The sequence below is a fragment of the Sardina pilchardus genome, chromosome 13, assembly GCF_963854185.1.
Source record: "Sardina pilchardus chromosome 13, fSarPil1.1, whole genome shotgun sequence".
Taxonomy (NCBI): Eukaryota; Metazoa; Chordata; class Actinopteri; order Clupeiformes; family Clupeidae; genus Sardina; species Sardina pilchardus.
Window position 1 is genome coordinate 33,106,152 of NC_085006.1, and position 17,101 is coordinate 33,123,252.

The following is a 17,101-nucleotide window of genomic DNA, read 5'->3' on the forward strand; positions in this document are numbered from 1 at the left end:
TCGTCAACACACCCCCCTCCCCGAGTCAGGTGACGCCAACTAGTTAGTGCTGTCCAAATGTAGGTAGGGAGGCATACTGAGGAGCAAGCTAACTAAGACGCTAGTGGAAAGAAGGTACTATCCAGCGTGCACGACTTCTGGACACAGCCATCGACATGACAACAGGAAACAGGAACACAACAGGAAGTGACATGAGAAGGACTGACATGGCAAACCAGGGGGTCAGGATTTGACTGATTAGCTTCGCCGATTAGCAAGGCACTTCCTTGTCGCCATTTTCCAGAAATACATCATGTCTGGTGCTGTTTTCCCTGCGTTTTCCTCATGCTGATTGGTGGCTGTTCCACTCTCAGCTCATGCACGACCTTAGTGTGGGCACGAGCTCTCCTTCTGTACCTTACGTCAATCCGTAACCTGGTACTTAATTGGCTAAGTAAAACGGCACCGGAAACAAGCCCCTTGAAACGCCATGTTGAAGCCTGTTCAATCCTGTTCAATCGTTCAATTTTGGCAATTTTCACTAGCTTAGCATTCCCATTGAAATGAATGGGGGCGGGACTTGTTCACTTTCTCCAGTACTTATAATACCTCCATGTGGCAAACACAAGAAATACAATCAATACAGGAAACAATAAATACATGGCCAGGACCTAAAGATCCTGGGCTGGATCCTGACAATAGCTAGAGATTGCCATGGTGCTTTTTTCAGTAGGCCTATTAGCCTGTTTGATGCTCATTGAGCTAAAATTGTCAAATGATGATTTTTTATTCCTGTTTTAGCATGGTATCAAATTAGTGGTGGGCAGTTATCGGCGTTAACGTGCTGCGATAACGGGCAACTCAAAAATATCGGCGTTAATCTATTCTCAAAGTTGGGCTGGGAGCTGGGTCTATAGCCTAGGCTACGCTTTGTTCACTTTTACCTTGATATTTTAGCGCATATTAAAATTCTTACAGTTTATTCAAAGTCACTCTTGCATGAGTTGACTGATAATCTCAATAGCAATGTTTTCCAACTCCAAAACTCGAAAGGAGAAAAAGTGTTAGCCCACATAGAAATTTACAGTAAACACACGTGGGGAAACTGAACAGTCCAACCAGTAAACTATGATAAAACTAGCCAACTATGCTAGCCTACTTTGTTTACATTTTGAGGCTTCAAGCAGACAGCTGAATTAAAGAGGCGGAGTTGTAATATGAATAGTAGGCTACAATCTGCATAAAGTGTGCTGTCATGAATATCAGAAATGTCAGCATGTAGAGTAGGCCTATATATAAAGAATATATTCTTTTATTGTGTTTCAAGCTTTTTCTATGGCTTTTTGTTGTTAAAAAATCATTATATGGAAGGACAGCGATAAAAAGGTGACCTTTTAGCGTTAAAGGTGATGCAATGAAAAATGTGGGTGCACCTAAATTTTGTGCTGGTGCACCTAAAATTGATCTAAATTAATTTCAAGATTACAGTGAGATTAATCTAGATTAAAAAAAATAATCTATGCCCACCTCTATATCAAATACAGTACTGTACATGTGCTCCCCACTGTACTTAACTACATCACTGGGACAGAGGTCGAGCTTAAATAACGCAATATAATCCAACAATTGCTTCAAACATACTGCGCCTTTTCAAACAAAAGAGACTTCTCACTCTATCAGTACTACACCTGAGCAGAACCTAAGGGAATCCCCACTATGAAGTGACGTAACGAATATTCACACCACACCATTCTGACCCGCAGCACAAGTTACAAGCTATTTAGCAGAATATATGGGTATTAAGTTCAACGAGCCCCCATTTGTCATGACCCAGCTCGAAGGCCATGGCAAAGATGAAGGATGCAGCGTTTAAAGCCAAAATAATAAGTAATTTATTGTAATAAAGATAACATCAAATTACTTTGTTGTCCTTTTAGATGGGGATCCAGTCAACATCATGGAGATAACAACAATGGCCCCCACATCAATACCAGAATCTGTCTCTACCACCAGCACCTCACACACACACACACCTGTCACAACAATGACCCCCACATCAACACCTGAATCTGTCTCTACAACCAGCACCTCACACACACACACACCTGTCACAACAATGGCCCCCACATCAATACCAGAATCTGTCTCTACCACCAGCACCTCACACACACACACACCTGTCACAACAATGACCCCCACATCAACACCAGAATCTGTCTCTACAACCAGCACCTCACACACACACACACCTGTCATAACGATGACCCCCACATCAGCACCAGAATCTGTCTCTACCACCAGCACCTCACACACACACACACCTGTCACAACAATGACCCCCACATCAACACCAGAATCTGTCTCTACCACCAGCACCTCACACACACACACACCTGTCACAACAATGACCCCCACATCAACACCAGAATCTGTCTCTACCACCACCACCACCAGCACCTCACACACACACACACCTGTCACAACGATGACCCCCACATCAACACCAGAATCTGTCTCTACCACCAGCACCTCACACACACACACACCTGTCACAACAATGACCCCCACATCAACACCAGAATCTGTCTCTACCACCAGCACCTCACACACACACACACCTGTCACCCTCTCTCACGCTCCCTCCATAGCACCTGTCACTTGCAATGGAACATCCTGCCGTCTAGGTGAATCTTGGATGCACACACACACCACAAACCCTCACTGGATAATACTTATAACATATAATAACAATAATGATAACTAGAAATGCAATTCCAAGGAATTACCAGTGCATGAAAATGCCAAAAATCAAATGTAAAATATAGTTTGTAGTAAACACAAACAATACCAAAAAAAGAGAGAGATGGGGTAAAACAGAGCGAATGAGGATTTACATGTTGTGTAATTTACAGTATGTTGTTATAAGTTATGTATTTTTAGAGTTGCTATGGAGGTTGCTAAGTAGCAATTGAATTATACACAGATATTGATGGATGTTGATAAATAGTTTAATGGATGTTCTACCAATAGAATTACAGCAAGTACAAATATATAATACATGCTACGTGTGTGTGTGTGTGTGTGTGTGTGTGTGTGTGTGCGTGTGTGCTAACCCTCCCTGTAGGTGACCTGCTGTTTGTTAATGTTAATCTATCTTGGCTGGAGGCCCTGCAGTACTGTAGGCAGAGGAGCTCCAGGCTGGTCCACATCCTGAACAGTACCATCCAGATCCGGGTCACCCAGCTGCTGAGCTCCCTGCCGGCCGAGATGCTGCCCGTGCCCACGGCCTGGGTGGGGCTGGAGCGCTGCATGATCAACCCCAGTGCACCATGGGAGTGGGTTGAGACTGGGGTGGTGGAGTACGAGCGTTGGCATGGCGACCACCCGCGGAACGGCTGCAACTACCACTGTGGCCAGGTGGTGCAGGAGCCTGCAGGGGAGTACAGGTGGTGGGACGCCTGCTGCAAGGAGGAACGCCCCTTCATCTGTCAGGTGAGCAGTAAGGCACACCCCTTCATCTGTCAGGTGAGCAGTAAGGCACGCCCCTTCATCTGTCAGGTGAGCAGTAAGACACGCCCCTTCACCTGTCAGGTGAGCAGTAAGACACGCCCCTTCATCTGCCAGGTGAGCAGTAAGACACGCCCCTTCATCTGTCAGGTGAGCAGCAAGGCAGGTGAGCAGTAAGGCATTTACCAGTCAGGTGAGCAGTAAGGCACGCCCCTTTACCTGTCAGGTGAGCAGTAAGACACGCCCCTTCATCTGTCAGGTGAAATATTTGGTGTATTATGTCGGTGTCATCTGATGTGGTTACCTTCCTCTATCTCTATTTCCATGGGTGTTGCCAAAACTCTATTTGTTTTGTAACACTGCTAAACACTGATCTCTCAGTACACATTCTCAATAGAACGTCAATAACATTGAAGTAATGAGGTTGCAAAAGGAAAGCATAAAAACATTCAAACAAATCTACAACACTAGCGGTTTTCCTGCGTACCGGGGAGAAAGTGTAACATTCACAGCACGCAGAATTCTTCTACTTTTTTGAAACTGGGATTTCCACCTCTGGTTTCCTTCTCCAGTGCCCCGCCCTGGTATCCAGAGTCTGCTCCCCCTATTGCAATGCCCCGCCCTGATGCACAGAATCTCTTCCCCCTACTACAATGCCCCGCCCTGATATACAGAGTCTGCTCCCCCTATTACAATGTCCCGCCCTGATGCACAGAATCTCTTCCCCCTACTACAATGCCCCGCCCTGATATCAGAGTCTCCTCCCCCTACTACAATGCCCCGCCCTGATATCAGAGTCTCCTCCCCCCACTACAATGCCCCGCCCTGATATCCAGAGTCTCCTCCCATATATCCAGAGTCTCCTCCCCTACATGCCAAGTCCTGCCCATGGAACATGGCAACATTTTTTGGGATAACTGTTCTTGTGTCCTGAGCCTGTATATGAGGTGACTCAGTAGTTGGGACAGCTGTTTTTATATCCTGAGTATATATAAGGTGTATATAACTATATTAGCATATAAGTCTAAGTATAAATCTAAGTATATCTGTATGAGGTGACTCAGTATTTGTTATTGTCTTCCACAGGACAAGTAATCAACTGGAGTGATGACACCGTGGGGACTGCTAGGCTTACACCTGCTATTAAGATATTCTATGCAAATAATTTCCATACACACACACACACATGCACACACACACACAAACACACAAACACACAAACACGCACGCACACACACACACACTGCTGCCTCGTCAGATGGATCCTGATGAGTTCATACTTTAACACATTTCTTTGATAATTTCTTTTCCAGATGTTGTTAAATTACACACAATAAAAAAAAACGGTACTTTTTAATCAATCCTCATACTGTAGATAGTGCCCGTAATGTTGTCAGATGTTGTGCTCTTGATTCTGTTACACTGTAGACTTTCAACTTTTAACATACAACTGAAGTGGACATGCAATGGGACTACATACAGTACATTTCTGTATAATCTTAACTGTAGAATAGCATCATAGAACAGAGTGGTCAATTGATAATAAACAACAACAATAACTTTTATGTATTAATGTGATCGTAGTAAAATGCAAAAAATAAATAAAAGGAAATAAAATGAGTTTCTCTACCAATCAAAAGACTGATGGTTGTTACTCGAAGTGTGTGTGTGTATGTGTGAGAGAGAGAGAGAGAGAGACAGAGAGAGATCAAAATATTAGGGTCTATGGCACTCATAAATATTCAGCAGCATGGACTATGTCATGCTCATCAGTTCAACAGAGCACCTACAAAAACCTAACGGCCATACAAGAAGATCTGATATCTTGCCTTGATCTCCTATGGGAAAACAGCCTGGTCATACCAAACCCTCGTACTAATACCGTACTAATACTAATTCTAATATCGTACTAATACTAATACTAATATCGTACAGAGGGTCTGGACCTACTCCATTCAGAATCAATTTCAGGCAGGAGGCGTGAACTCTGTTGAAGTTTGAAACGATTGGGCCTGATTTTACCCAATCGCTAACGTTTGGTTGTGACCCGCCTCCCCCCATCCCCCCGTTCGCTGATTGGTCCAGATAGAATGCATCCTGAGAAATCGAATTCAATGGGATCAGACCCAGACGTAATGGTGAAGGGAAATGAAAATTGAGCGGAAGCTTACGGAGGGCTATGCCAGGCTAATGTGAAAATAACATGAAGAATTAAATTACAGTTTCTCTTAGTCGTTTTGGTGCATGTCTCCAATCATGTCAGTATAGTCAAACTGTTTTGTCTTGTTGTCAATATTACTACTCTGTAAGTATTTTCTCATAAACAATGTCAAAGGCAGCACTGTTTTCTATTTTAAAAATACAAAGTACACATTATTGTGTGTAGAGGGGGTTGTTTGCAAGATCGTGGATGTTTTTTTTCTGTTGACAGACATTGTGACAGTATGAAGAGAATAAAGACTTAAAGCATTGTGTGAATGATAAATGACCAGTATACAGTAAAACACCACTTGGTCAGAGCTGAGACTTAAAGCATTGTGTGAATGATAAATGACCAGTATACAGTAAAACACCACATGGTCAGAGCTGTGCACCACTAGACATCTTTCTATAGCCTACATCCTGACGTTGCTGTCTGTCAGGTCACATATATGTATATATTTATGTACAGTATGCTAGACAGTCTATGACAACTACATTACGTGCAGCAGAACAAAACCAACCGCAAAACCGTGCCATGCTATGGCATGCTTGCACGTACACACACTCCCACTTACGTATACACACACACATACAGTACACACACACACACACATACTGTATACACACACACACACACACACACACACACATATACACACACACACACACACACACGTACTGTATACACACACACACACACACACACACACACACACACACACACACACACACATATACACACACACACACACACACACACACACTACAAACACAAAACACACAGACACTAGTGGTGTAGAGCTTAAGGCCCTTTGGTCTAAAACCTGGAGGACTTTTCATCTTTGTTTAAAGTTCAGGCAGTAAAATGAGCACAGCATTTTGTAAAATGATCTATAACTAAAACTGGATAGACTATCCCATTGTTGCCGCCCCATCATTCTTTATCTAGATCAGTGAGGACGAGGATCGAGGAAGGAAGGGAGGGTGTATAAAACACCAAATGATGTACTTCAATAAGTAATACAAGGACCCGAGACCAATAATTTCACGATTAAAAGTGGTTTAAAGTGGTTGCGAGCTTGGTAAAGATATGATAGCTTTCTGCGGGTTGCCATGGCGCTGAAAACACTGCGTTCACAAATGTGACCATTCATAGCGAAATCAGTCGTTTCGCGCACAACGTTATTTTGAGAAAATCAACAATAACAAACTTCCGGGTTAAAATGTTGAATTTCACGTTTTCGCCTAATTCGACTGTATACAGTCTACAGTTTCATATCGTGAACGCATTTCACGGAAAAACATACGTTTTGACTGTTAAACCCGGCGAAGATTCAACACATTTGCTGTCATTCCCGTTGTGCACGCGCCGCTTAAAAAGGTGATTTCTCCTCTTCTGGCATATCGTGACAGGAGAACCATGTCAACTTTGGATGCTGTTATCTTAGCGATAGTTTGTGTAATACCCTCGATATACATATCGTTGGAAAGCTTAGTTTATGGCCGTTCACGTGAGCACAATAACTTAATTTAATTAATTTTACCGAAACGACTGGTTCCGCTTTACAGGGTCACAAATGTGCATAAATAAATAATTCAATAAATAATGAATAAAGGACTTTGGGTGAAAATGTGTGTGTTCCCACACCTGGGGGCATTGGCATTGTTTAGCACTGCTCTTTCCTTTGGTTCAAAACCACCATTTCCATGTGGGACAAACCTCTTGTTTGGCCCTTCATTTAATTAATTTAGCTCTTTCATAGGCTGAGTAAACCCAGCCTGATATGCCGCTGATTGGGATTTTGCCCTGCAGCTCAGGCTGGAAACCTGCACATCTATCTCTCCTGTTTCCTGTCCACATTTGCTAGGTCCAATCACAAACTAGCTTATCCAAAACAAAGGCGCTCCCAGATCGTTGGTATGATTGGTTGAAGGACTATCCACAAGCGTACATTCATCAGTCATTTGAACTATGCCGTTGATCACACCTCTTGTGCAGTAGAAATAAAGTGCAGACTCCCCAGACTAATGTTCAGTCTTAAAAGATCGAGCTTAGTATGGTGATAGCCAGACTACTGTTCAACTGCACTTGTGACTGAATCACGTTGTTTTGGTGATAGCCAGACTACTGTTCAACTGCACTTGTGACTGAATCACGTTGTTATGGTGATAGCCAGACTACTGTTCAACTGCACTTGTGACTGAATCACGTTGTTATGGTGATAGCCAGACTACTGTTCAACTGCACTTGTGACTGAATCACGTTGTTTTGGTGATAGCCAGACTACTGTTGAACTGCACTTGTGACTGAATCACGTTGTTATGGTGATAGCCAGACTACTGTTCAACTGCACTTGTGACTGAATCACGTTGTTTTGGTGATAGCCAGACTACTGTTCAACTGCACTTGTGACTGAATCATGTTGTTATGGGGGGTTGCCATGGCGCTGATAACGCTGCATTCACAAATATACGTAAATCGGCCCCACCGTCCCTTCTAGTCCATCAAGCATCTGTGTCATACATTTTTTGAAAATGTGTTGCACATTTTTTATAAAGGTTTAATGTAATGAAATATTTAGTTTAACCATAAATATGTGCTATGAGAATATGATGGCCTTCATTTCTTATGTGTCCCTAAAGCCTCCGTCTGTGGAAAGCTCCAGAGAGTGAGAGGACTGTTTGTTGTAGGGTCATTCACATCACACCGAATACTAAATAGTTGAATGGTGATTGGTGGGGGAGGCATCTTGTGATTTTCCATGAGTGTGTGTGTGTGTGTGTGTGTGAGTGTGTGTGTGTGTGTGTGTGTGTGTGTGTGTGTGTGTGTGTGTGTGTGTGTGTGTGTGTGTGTGTGTGTGTGTGTGTGTGTGTGTGTGTGTGTGTGTGTGTGTGTGTGTGTGTGTGTGTGTGTGTGTGCATACAGTAGGCTCCTCCTGGGTAGTTGTTCTGTAGACTACAGTGTGTGCTGTGCAGTTCATATTTGAATCCTCATTTGAATCCCTTGACGGCAGCACAGGAACATGACGAGCGTGAGCTGAACAGAATCCACCATAAAACCAAATTATTACAACTTTACTGATATGCTTGCACGCAGGTTTGGGTCAAATAACCTGTTACGTCATCTGTTTATTTTAGGATTACTTTATACACAACTTATACACAACATGTTTATTTATTTTTCCACTGTCTGCAAGGGGCCATGTGCAAAACTCATGTTAGATAGATAGATAGATAGTCGTTATTGTCCTAAAAGGATATTCTTCTTCACACATCAATACATTCCATGAAAAAGATAGCAGCATTTGATGTTCACACACATCACAGTCTCATACATATAACATATCCCACATCACACATAACATATCACATAAATATATAATGAATAGAATAGAATAAAATATATACTTTTTTGATCCCGTGAGGGAAATTCAGTTCTCTGCATTTAACCCAATTTAACCGAATTAGTGAACACACAGCACACAGTGAACACACAGTGAGGTGAATCACACAACCCAGAGCAGTGAGCTGCCTGCCCAACCAGCGGCGCTCCGGGAGCAGTGAGGGGTTAGGTGCCTTGCTCAAGGGCACTTCAGCCGTGGTGGACTGGTCGGGGATCGAACCGGCAACCCTCCGGTTACAAGCCCGATGCGCTAACTAGTACACCACGGCTGTGACGCCCACCATACACCCCCTCCCTTCTTGTTCCCCTCCCCCTCAACACAGTGCTAGCAAAAATACAGACAACATAAACACAAAAGAATAGAGGGGATGGATTATTGTCACCAGAGTTTGTTAAGTGCAGTGATGGCTGAGGTGATGTTTACTGTGCTTCTGTACTTTGGTTTGGGTGTCTGATGCTTCTACAAACACTCCAGGTGCAAACAGAACAGTGCATTGAGTTTTTTGTGGATTAGTTGTTGATTATGATGATTCAAAATACAGATTATTTCATTGCAGGGGAGGGCTTTCCCTAAAACAGGTTGGCATCAGCCTGCGCCTCCACTAAACAGTGGCTTGTATCTGCACCTCCTCTACTCAAATCAAACATCTCACACACATCAGCGCCTTGTGTAAGGACTGTTCATGCAGCCAATAACTACACTGGTGTAGCCTACACAACGTTGTTCAAAATTGATGCATTCAAGTTGACTTTGCAAAGGTAGTCAAATTAAAATAAAATAAATAACTGACTTGGTCTGGTTTTAGGTGATAGACTCACACACTCATTGAATGTTTTGAGGTGTTTGTGAACATTACTGTGTGTGTGTGTGTGTGTGTGTGTGTGTGTGTGTTGGTCTCTCTGTGTGAGTGTGTGTGTGTGTGTGTGTGTGTGTGTGTGTGTGTGTGTTTGTGTGTGTGTGTGTGTCTGTGTGTGTGTGAGTGTGTTTATGCAAGTGTGAGTGTCTATTCGGGCGAGTGCAGGAAGCAAGACATTTATAACATGCAAATGGTACGACTTTATGATTCTGAAGAAGACTGTGAGTATGAGAGAGAGAACAACAGTTATAATATCTGTAGCCAAAGAGTCCTGGCACAGTCTTGAACAGCACAGGGTGGTGGTAGTGTAGTGGTTAAGGAGCTGGGCTAGTGTGCAGTAGCCTGTAGGGTGGTGGTAGTGTAGTGGTTAAGGAGCTGGGCTAGTGTGCAGTAGCCTGTAGGGTGGTGGTAGCGTAGTGGTTAACGAGCTGGGCTAGTGTGCAGTAGCCTGTAGGGTGGTGGTAGTGTAGTGGTTAAGGAGCTGGACTAGTGTGCAGTCTTGGCCTCCATTGGTGCTCCAAAGGACTTGCAGCAGACATGGACAGGTGAGTGTTTGGTGTTCTTACACACACTTACAGCAGACATGGACAGGTGAGTGTTTGGTGTTCTACACACACTTACAGCAGACATGGACAGGTGAGTGTTTGGTGTTCTTACACACACTTACACACACTTACAGCAGACATGGACAGGTGAGTGTTTGGTGTTCTTACACACACTTATAGCAGTGCTTGCTGGTATGTGAGAAGTGTGTAAAAGTGTATGTGTGTGTTGTGTGTACAAGTGTTGATTGATCTGTTTTAGCCGAAACTGACCTGTTGATTGATCCTAAAAGTTGTCAGAGCACATTTGCATTTAGCTACCCAAACTGACTGACATTATGTCACTTATATTACAAGCATTAGAGAGCTCTTCCCTGCTGAAAAAACCAGCCTGACCAGCTAAAGGTGGTTTGCTGGTTGACCAGCTTGTTAACCAGCTTATTTGACCACCCTTTGATGGTTAACCAGCTAGACCAGCAAAACTCTCGCGAAAACACACCTTCAGCTGGTTTACCCAGCTTATGATGGTAATTCAGCTGGTTTTGATTGTCGTACCACCTTAAGCTGGTCATTTTAGTTGGTGTTGCTGGTCTACATTGCTGGTTTTTACTGGCCACGCCAGCTTATGTTGGTCATTCTAGAAAACCAGCTTGACCATCTTTGTCAAGCTGGACAGGCTGGTCACCAGCATGACCATCTTAAACCAGCTGTATCCCAAATGACAGGCTGGTCACACCAGCACGACCAGCTTCCTCAGATGGTCACGCCAGCATGTCTAGCTGGTGGCCTAACCAGCTACACCAGCAAGACCAGCAATAAGAACTGTGTTTTGGGCAAAGACCAGCTAAAACCAGCTAAAACCAGCTACCAGCCTAAGCTGGTTTCTTGCTGGTTTTTTCAGCAGGGTTGTTATGCACGACCTGCACTGTAGCATATTAGTGTGTGTCCAAGTACGACCCACACTGTAGCATATTAGTGTGTGTCCAAGTAGCTTTTTGCTATTTGCTATTTTGCATGATAAGTTGACTGTAAGCAACTGCCTTTAAAGTTGTGCCTGGCCTACCGGTGACTGAAGTCCTGTGTGTAAAATCAGGTTAAATGATTTTCACTAATTCACTGCCATGTCAACACAGTTGATTGATTTGATTTGATTTGATTTGATTCGATTTTAATGACCACACAGCCAGGCTGGTGGAATTTGTTTTCGGTACAGATCTTGGTACAGGTTCCAACATTGGGCTACATACAGACACATTCATACATGATACATACAACATAGATACATAAATACAAATACGTGGGGGTCATCCTAATCCTTCACAGTCCTCATCGTTCGTTTGGTGTTCAGAAAGTTTATTGCTGTGGGAATGAAACTGTTTTTGAAGCGGGTGGTCCTGGAGGGGATTGTTCTGTAACGCCTCCCAGACGGAAGTAGCTGGAAGGCTATATGTGTACTTTCTCTTATTTTGTCCATACATTTCTAACTTTATACTTGACCAATGACTAATGCCTGTACCATTATCTAACTTATCCTCGCACTGCTGCTATTATTCCTATATGTTATTTTTATCTTATATTACTATGCTTACATTTTTCATTGTTCATATTTACATACAGTATATATATTTCTGGTCACTAGACTTTAACCTTGCACTGCATGTTAGCTTTGCCTAAACAACATACTGAAACCTTGGTGAGTCTTCCGGAGTCTTCCCTCCTTCCTCTCCCTACACCTATAATAAATAGTGCAAGAACCCATCACCAAGCCACCGCCAACGCAAATTCAGTATAATAAGTAAATTAAAGTAAATCAAGTAAAGTGCTGAAGGCAACTAATACATGTGAATGTAAAGAATAAAGTGTCGACGAGAAACGGCCCGACACAGCGCCCCGCGTAGTCCACGGAGATGCGAGAGAAGGGGAGGCGGCTTAGAAGGCCCCGCCCCTGGAATCAGCGCACGCAACAGCTAACCTGCGGAGACACACAAAACAGCACAGGCAAAACAGCACCTCCTGCAGGCGTGACAGCATAACAACAGCAGACTTAGGGAGGACAGACAGATGGCTGAGCACACTCAGGCAGGACACAAGCAGACCAAGACTGGACCGACGCAGACACAACAAACTCAGACACGACAGACTCAGACTTACTGTAGGGGCAGTGAAAGAGACAGTAACAGGGACAGAACTGAGCTGGTGAGTGGGACTGTAACAGGGACAGAACTGAGATGGTGAGTGGGACTGTAACAGAGACAGAACTGAGATGGTGAGTGGGACTGTGACAGGGACAGAACTGAGATGGTGAGTGGGACTGTGACAGGGACAGAACTGAGATGGTGACGGACCGTAATGGGGCGGCAGACTTGGGCAAGACAGACAGATGGCAGGACACAAGCAGACCAACACTGGACCGACTCAGGGAAAGAGACAGTAACAGGGACAGAACTGAGATGGTGAGTGGGACTGTAATTGTAATGGGGACGGTGACTGACAGGACTGAGAACAGAGACGCAGACAGGGACAGAGACGGGCACAGACAACACAAGGGAGACGGGGGCAGTTGGCTGAGATCCACTGTTAGCGGTTGTTAGCTGTGTGCGTGAACTGTTATTTGATCAATCTGTTCATTTCCTGTGAGATGCATCTTACAGCTCCATGCACTCACATGCACTCACACTGTTTTAAATGCTGAGAAACATTCTTTTTGCTGATTCCTTAATATTTATATTCTGGAATGTCAGTACACATACTACTGTATACTGTAAGTGGTATGTCGTCAATGTCTGAAATGTGGTTGAAGGAAAGTATTGAAAACAATTCAATCCAGAAAGATTTACTGACTGGTTTCATGATTTGTTTGTTTGTTGCCCTGTACTGAGTGATGTTGTTGTTGTTGTTATTGTTCTCTCTCCAGAACCCTCATGTGTTCTGCATTTAAACGCACATGTTCTCTCCACAGAACCCAGAGCATCACTCTGTTGCTTGTGCTCCTGCTGGGTGAGAGAACAGTCCACTGCCAGGGGGATCCTTCAGGTACGATGACAAAGTCCATGACCAGATTAGATTCAATTAAAATGTATTATTTACCGGTATTAGCTGATCAACAAAGAACAGGTTTGCTGTGATACAAATCTCTAGGTTTGGCAGGTTATCAGTTGCGCATGTCCTTAAGTATGGCACAGCTGCCAGCAGTTCTGTCTGCTACGCAAATCACCTCCACCAAACAGTGATGTGGCCGTCTGTGCTTGAGCAGGAAACAAACAGCCCAAAGCCTGGAGCTCAAACAAACAAACAGTAACTCACCTACAGTACACACATGCTCACTGAATATGCTCTGACTGGACACTGTGGATGCAGCAATGCCACCACCTGCTGGTCAGATAAGGTAATGGCAGGCAGTCAGAGTTAGAGGTGATCGCATTTCATAAGATGTAATGGATACTTTTTGATTTTGGGACTTCCCACTGCAAACTGATTGGGTTAACAATGACATTTTCTATTCTTTCACCTATCTACCATTGATGCAAAAAAATACCATTATGCTGCTCAGATATGGTAATGGCAGGCAGTTCAATGACCCATGAGCTGAAGTCAGAAGATCATATTACAGTTTGTCTCAGTCGCTACCTGTTCAATCTTCAGATCATTGTGTCACTTCTTGTGCACATCAAAAAAGCACTGTAATTCCTACAACACTGCACGTACAGTTGATCAGCATGGATAGTCCATTCCTCAAAAGCAGGTATTCATGAAATAGAGATGCCATTTCACCCCCATGTTGAGGGGGCACAAGGCTTAGTTTTCTCAGCTCAACCTCTGGCTGGGCCTCTCTGCAATGTTGATAGTGTTCTCTTCTCTGTAAACCATTTCTTGCCTTGTTTGGCTGTACTGTATGTTTTGGGTCATTGTGTGTTTTAATGGTTCAATACCGCTTATTGGGGCAGGTCTGTTGGCAGACTGCCAAATCGGTTCCTTCAGACTCTTAATGTATCCCCTTGGTTTATTGTTTTACTTTGAGAAGGTCACCAGTGTGTGTGTGTGTGTGTGTGTGTGTGTGTGTGTGTGTGTGTGTGTGTGTGTGTGTGTTTTCCTTTGTTGTGTACAGATGGTTGTGTTGGTGACCTCCAGTACGGGGTGGAGTTTGTGGGTGAGATCCTCCAGACGTTGTCCACCTCCAGTGCCAGGCAATGCCAACTGGCCTGCACTCTCCATGCCACCTGCCAGTTCTTCTCTTACCTGGAGCTGCAACACACAGAGGACAAAACAAGGTACCCGCAGAACAACAAGCTTAACCACAGAACATCAGTGGGGTGTCCTACGAAGCTCGATTAGTGGCTTAGCGAGGTATGTTGCGCTCAAAACCAGGGTATGCTGTCATACGAAAGTGGATTTGTTTTAGCGTCGCTGTATCACCATGGTATCTTATGCTCGCAACCAAACCTGCTCCGGAGCGGGTTATGTGCTTAGTTATAGCTCAAATCGTGAAATATCACCGCCCTCTGACCAATTCTAACCAATCCATTATCTTGAACAACGAAGTTATCTCACGTGTGCTAATCTGTCATACTTTGAACATGTTCGGCCCCGCCTCTGCAAACATTTTGAATCTCGAAGGCGCTTTTAAGTATGTTGTGCGTGCAAATATGTCACTACTATGGACATGCATGCCATACAATATCTGATGACCATCGACTTTTTGATGTTATAGGTTAGACACTAAAAAAGACCACCCTAGATTTCGCTACCGCTCATAAATGCGGAAGTAATCGTTTTTAAACCTAGGCTGTCTTGTGCGTCTCCACGTTTCCCGATTGGTCAAAATCACCCCAACCACGAGAACGCGCACAGATCTGAGCTGAAAGCCTAGTTTGACAAATTTATCACATACCTGCTGTCGTAGGATCACTTAACTTAATACCCGAGTTGAGGCTTTGTGCAGCCTCGATATGTCTAGATAACCTAGATTTGTCTATCTTGCTTCGTAGGACACCCCACAGGCCTCAAGAACTCAGTTCTATCATAACCACAGAACATCAGGCCTCAAGAACTCAGTTCTATCATAACCACAGAACATCAGGCCTCAAGAACTCAGTTTTATTATAACCACAGAACATAGGCCTTAAGAACTCAGTTTTATCATAGCTACAGAACATCAGGGGCCGTATTCACAAAGAATCTTACCTTACCAATAGGGGTCCTCCTAAATTGCACAAAACGGTTTTGGCCAGGAGATTTCTCAAGCTTTTCACAAAGCAGCTTAGATCAACTCTTTTTAAGGAAAAGTGACAACTCCTAAGATGGGAGAAGAGCTCTGTTGCTATGGTTGATGTCATAACTCATGCACAAGCTTGATTGAAGTGACCACCTAGATTGGCTGATGATTATAATGTGGAAATTATGGCATGGGGTATTGACTGAGACACGTTATGTTGTGATGGTGTTGACTGAGACACGTTATGTTGTGATAGTATTGACTGAGACACGTTATGTTGTGATGGTATTGACTAACACATTTTGTTGTGATAGTATTTAATGTACTCACGTAGGTAGAGATGACGTCTGCCCCTGTTGTCTAAGAATTTGGTTGTGCCTACTGTAATGGTGTGATGGTATTGACTAACACATGTTATGTTGTGATGGTATTGACTGACAAGTTATGTTATGGTAATGACTGACACATTTTGTTGTGATGGTATTGTGATGGTATTGACTGAGACATGTTATGTTGTGATGGTTATTGACTAACACATGTTTTGTTGTGATGGTGTTGACTGATACACATGTTACTGTATGTTGTGATGGTACTGACTGATACACGTTATGTTGTGATGGTATTGACTGACATGTTATGTTGTGATTGTTTTGACTGACACATGTTTTGTTGTGATTGTATTGACTGACACGTGTTATACTGTGATGGTGTTGATAGACACGTGTTATGTTGTGATGGTGTTGACTGACACATGTTATGTTATGATGGTATTGACTGACACATGTTATGTTGTGATGGTGTTGACTGACACATGTTATGTTGTGATGGTGTTGACTGACACGTGTTATGTTGTGATGGTGTTGACTGACACGTGTTATGTTGTGATGGTGTTGACTAACACGTGTTATGTTGTGATGGTGTTACTGTTGGTGACTGTTGCCTTGTGTCCACAGTAGCTGCACTCTAATGACCAGCGACTCCGCCCAGCACTTTTCTGTTAAAGCCTCCCTAGAAACAACATCAGGGTTCTCCTTGAGGAACTGTTATGGTACAGGTAAGAACAGTTTGTTGTAAATTGACCCAAAGGCACCATAGTTTTATTAGTCTGGACAAAAGCACATCAATACTAATGCATTGAATCCTCTGTAGCTCTTGGGTCCGTGTATGATTCGTTCATTTGTTTTTCCATTTAAAACCAACAATAAAAAAACAAATCTATATCTACTTCTAAAACCAAAATGAAAAACACAGATAACGAGTATTTTTTTCTTTTCATTTTCTGATTTTGTGCTCAAAATGAAAATGGACAAATCATATACCAAGACAAGCTCTCACATTCCTTCATTGGTTTTGTTTACTTGCCAGACCACAAGTGGCATGACCTGGAAGTCACCGTCTT

The 17,101-nt window shown here is 43.4% G+C and overlaps 1 protein-coding gene across 1 annotated transcript; it reads left to right on the forward strand.

Moving 5' to 3' along the window:
• Positions 1-2,595: 2,595 nt before the first annotated feature.
• Positions 2,596-5,012, forward strand: LOC134100207 (regenerating islet-derived protein 3-alpha-like). The gene is made up of 3 exons (XM_062553281.1): positions 2,596-2,663; positions 3,104-3,471; positions 4,573-5,012. The coding sequence occupies exons 2-3, from the start codon at positions 3,247-3,249 to the stop codon at positions 4,579-4,581; spliced, it is 234 nt and encodes a 77-aa protein (XP_062409265.1). The 5' UTR covers positions 2,596-2,663; positions 3,104-3,246; the 3' UTR covers positions 4,582-5,012.
• The last annotated feature ends 12,089 nt before the right edge of the window (positions 5,013-17,101 follow it).

What these genes read in the sequence shown, in the direction of transcription:
- LOC134100207 (XM_062553281.1), top strand. Translation starts at nt 3,247, where the DNA reads ATGCTGCCCGTGCCCACGGCCTGGGTGGGGCTGGAGCGCTGCATGATC.